This window comes from Aplysia californica, unplaced genomic scaffold (assembly GCF_000002075.1).
Source record: "Aplysia californica isolate F4 #8 unplaced genomic scaffold, AplCal3.0 scaffold01411, whole genome shotgun sequence".
NCBI classification, from domain to species: domain Eukaryota; kingdom Metazoa; phylum Mollusca; class Gastropoda; order Aplysiida; family Aplysiidae; genus Aplysia; species Aplysia californica.
Window position 1 is genome coordinate 76434 of NW_004798681.1, and position 4301 is coordinate 80734.

Genomic DNA, 4301 nt, shown 5'->3' on the forward strand with positions numbered 1-4301 from the left:
CCCCCCCCTCCATTTGCGAGCGCCGTAAAACACTTGTCATAAAAAAAAATGTTTTATCTGCTCTATCAAAATCGTTCGATTTTTTTCGAAAAAGTTTGACATGTGAAGCTCAACTTTTTTTACGTCGAAATTTTCCAAAGTAGGTACTGAGTAGAGAGAACTTTGTAATTCTTGGGTAGCGATTTATCTAGATCTAAATTGTGTCGTAGAGGATGTAAAACACTTACAAAGACAAAATAAATTACAACAAAAATAACAACAACATCAACAACAACAACAACAACAACAACAACAACAACAACATCAACAACAACATCAACAACAACAACAACAACAACAACAACAACATCAACATCAACATCAACATCAACAACATCAACAACAACAACATCAACAACAACAACAACAACAACAACAACCAGTGTGCGAGGAGTGAGCGCCACGTGACACAAGATCACGTGCAAAGGTGGCCTCTATTTATAGCCTCCTTGCCTCGCTCTCGACTACCGGGAAGAAAGCGCAATGACGTCACGGAGTGTTGAGAGAGGGGAAAACGCGGGAACTCACGTGGGTACTGGACGGAGGTGATAATAACCGTTGATTAGTCGCGGTGACAGGTCATAGGTCAGAGGTCAATGGGTACATGGTGAGGGAACAGAGGAATCGCGCTGTGATAAACAGGGGAACAGCGACTGTGTGAAGAGAATACCCCGTCTAATACCAAAGATCGTACACAACAAGATAGTTCACTCCTCTCTTTGAGACAATTAAAAAAGTGTCCTCAAAATCCGGTGGCGCCCTCTTTGAAAAAGTGCGGACTTTGCGAACAGAGTTACCCTACTTGTGTGAAAAACAGTAGACTGGAAACTAACAAACTGTGCTCTTCTTCTTCTTCTGGAGAAACGAAACACAGCTTCAAAACAAAGACTGCAGCGCCATCTGAACCAATGCGCGGACTTCCGCGGACACTTTTTTGACCGAGTGAACTATCTTGTTATGTACGATCTTTGCTAATACCCAGTACAGCTGGGCGAACAATGGATTCCGGAGCCGAATCCAGCAATTCGTGCTATGGAAGAAAAGTTCCAATTTCTTTTTACGTAAAAAAACAACAAATTAATAAAAACCGTTGCCAATTACTTTATTCATTAAAACCTTTTTTTTTTAGAACAATTTTTAAAATGTTGGTGCTTCGCAGTGTTCCGACATTTAGGCTATCCTAAACCTTGTGGATATTCGGAGCCAACCATGTAACCACCGGAAGTAATCACACCATTAGAAAGTTATTGGGTTCGGAGTCGATTCCTACGATTCCTAGATTTCAATCATCGGGAGCCTAACCGCTTTCCACTAAAGCCCAGTGCACACTGCCGATCGAATACAGTCGAATTCAATAGAATGGAGTCGGGGCCATTCAGATTTTCCTCCGTAGACGGAATAATACTCAATGCACACTTTCTATTGAATTCTGTCGAACTGGGTCGGGCCACCCACATTTTCCCCCATGGTTTCAATCCGGACATTGGGGATTGCCTTGTTAGTGAGACAACTTCCTGGGCCTTCGGCATATTGTGATAGGGTGGCCAGTTCCTTTCCACATCGCCTTTACTTCCCCAACTCAAAGTCAGGTACCCATTACTGCTGGGTGGGCAGGAGGGGGCGAAAAACATCCCTGTCCGAATCGAGGCTCGAACCTGGACTTTCCGCTTCGGAGACGAGCGTACTAATCGCTCCGCCACCGCCCCCTCAATAACCAGTTCACACTTTCAGTCGAATTCGGTCGAACTGGGTCGGGGCCAGCCATTTTGTCTTCCACAGAGAGGGAAAAGCTACCATCGTGACACAATTCGACCGAATTCGATTGTGACCTTGAAAATAAAACGACTTTCAATTGTTGTCAGTGAACAGGTTCTGTGTTTTTTGCTCCTTTTCCAGGATACATGGAAGAAGTCTTCTCAGCTTTGTTCTTGCTGTCCTCATAATAATATTCAGCCAGGTCTATTTTTGCTCCAGAATGCCCGGACTGGGGACATATCGTTACCCTAGAATTACAAAGCTCTACCTGACATTTTCCTGTCGTTTTGAGTTACTAAGACCATATGGTGTGAGGAACCAAATGTTCTATCTGCTCTATCGAAGTCGTAAGATAATTTAGAGTCGTTATCAAGATATTCAAAGAACTGTATTCGAAAAAGCTTGACGTGTTGTGAAACTCATAATTTTTTAACTTTGAATTTCTCAAAACTATGTACTGAGTAGATGGACCTTTGTAATTCTATGGTACCGATGTATACAGTTTTTTTGGCGCAAAAATCCTACGTTTGGAATAAGCCGGAAACACTGATCGGAGTCAACATCATGGTACGTCATCGGAGTTTGAGGTCACTTTTTAAACTGGTTGAAAGAGAGGAGTGAACCATCTTGTCACCCAGAAGCTTTGCTAGTTATCAAAATTCGAGACAAAACAACCTGCTTCGTCTAGCTGTATTCGATACTTTTATACGGGGTTAGTTCCTGGCACATGTACTTGAAGGTATCGAGTAAGCGTCCCCTCAGCCCCCGCTAATTAGTTTCAGTTTTTGTGCCCCCCCCCCTATCTTTATTCTATTCCATAGGCCTTTACCCCCCCGACTTATCACATATCACATTACGCCACTTATCACATATCACATTACGCCACTTACTCACCTTCAGATCATCAAAGTCGAGCGGAAACTTGAAATACTCGTTGAAGTAAGGATTGAGCGTCTTTCTCTTGACAGACGACTGCCGGACCCTCTCGTCCACACACGGGACCAGGGACAGCCGGATGTAGGGGTCACTGAACTGACCGGTCACGGGGTCAGGAGCCGGCAGGTCTTGGGCTGGGGGTGGGGGGGATGGGTGTGAGAGGGTGGGAGAGAACATATGAGGTGAATGGTAGAGAGGTGTGTGTATGAGGGAGGGGTGTGTGAGAGAGAACACATGTCGTGGATGGTAGAGAGGGGTATGTATGAGGGAGGGGGGAGTGAGAGGTGAGACAGAACACATCTGGTAAATTGTAGAGATGTGTACGTATGGGGGAGGAGGTGATTAGTTTAAATAAGAGATTTACGGCACTTGCAACACAATTATGTCAGCCAAAAGGCGACGATTAGATGTGTTACTAGAGATTAACATACAAAGAAAAGAAGGCGGAGAGACAAAACGATGGATATTTAATTTTTTAATAGAAAAGAAGGAGAAAACCCCACCACAGCACCCACGAACGAACCACTAAAACAGCTAACGTTTGTGTGAAGTTTGTTACCTTCAATCAGATGCACCACCAGATCACAGGTCCGGAAGTCGTACTTGAGCCTGGTGTGTAGTCTGCCGTGACCACTGTCCAGCGACGACTGTTGGAGGACAATGTCCTTGCGGGGGTAGAGGTCAGGCCGGATGGCACCTGGAACAGTGAGAGAAGGGCATTGTTATTACTTAATGCTGTTAAGAACAATTAACAAGCGACAATTGCGGTTTATGGGACGTTTGACTTGACATAAGGGTTGTGAACATCTTGCTGTCAGGAGCAAAATCAGACGTCAAACGAGGCAGAGGTAAAACCGGAGATACTCGGAAATTTAAAAAAAAAATGAGAATGGATCTCACTTTTTGAAAAAAAGCAACATACCGTTACATAACAGATGTTAATTTCTACACAAGTGTGTATATAGGGGGGGGGGGGGTAAGACGAAGGTCAATTTTTCTTCATAATGATGAAGTTAAACTTTGAATTCTGTTTCTCGTAATCTGTAGTAGATTTCAGCACGTAGGCAAATCTAAAGACCAAACTTCCCCGGGAAGGAGACAGAAGGATATCAGGTATACATGTACATTCTACAGCTGTGCCTGGGCGATGGACATAGAGGAAGTAAACTGCCCAAGTACTAAGTACTACTCCCCTCTATTCAGATTTTTTAGTTAGTTTTAGTAGAGGTTCTACGGCACTCGCAACTGCATAAGGTCATATGAGCGCCAGAAGATTAGAGGTGTTACAAGAGAGTAACAAACATAAAAAGAGGAAGGGGAGATAAGGACGATAGATGTTTGATAGGAAAGAAGGAGCAAACCACACCAGAGCACCCGCCAACCACCCACCTTCAGATTTTGATCTCCTTGATATGCTACAGAGGACACATATGGTCAGTATGTTTGGAGTCATGGACTGTGTAAGGGTGTGTCAGGTAGTAGGACAGACGAGACGGGAAAACAGAAGTAGAAGCAACAGACAGCACCAAAGCATCAAACCGTCCGGTCTCTCAGCTCCCCCCGCCCCCACC

The 4301-nt window shown here is 44.2% G+C and overlaps 1 protein-coding gene across 1 annotated transcript in view; it reads right to left on the minus strand.

The window, feature by feature from the left end:
* LOC106013877 (synaptotagmin-10) overlaps positions 1-3427 on the minus strand; it is a gene marked incomplete at its 5' end in the record, with an annotated part of 9012 nt that extends 5585 nt beyond the window's left edge. Inside the window, 2 exon segments of the mRNA XM_013090676.1 lie at positions 2689-2864; positions 3290-3427. Coding sequence (XP_012946130.1) covers positions 2689-2864; positions 3290-3427 — 314 coding nt within the window.
* Positions 3428-4301: the final 874 nt, after the last annotated feature.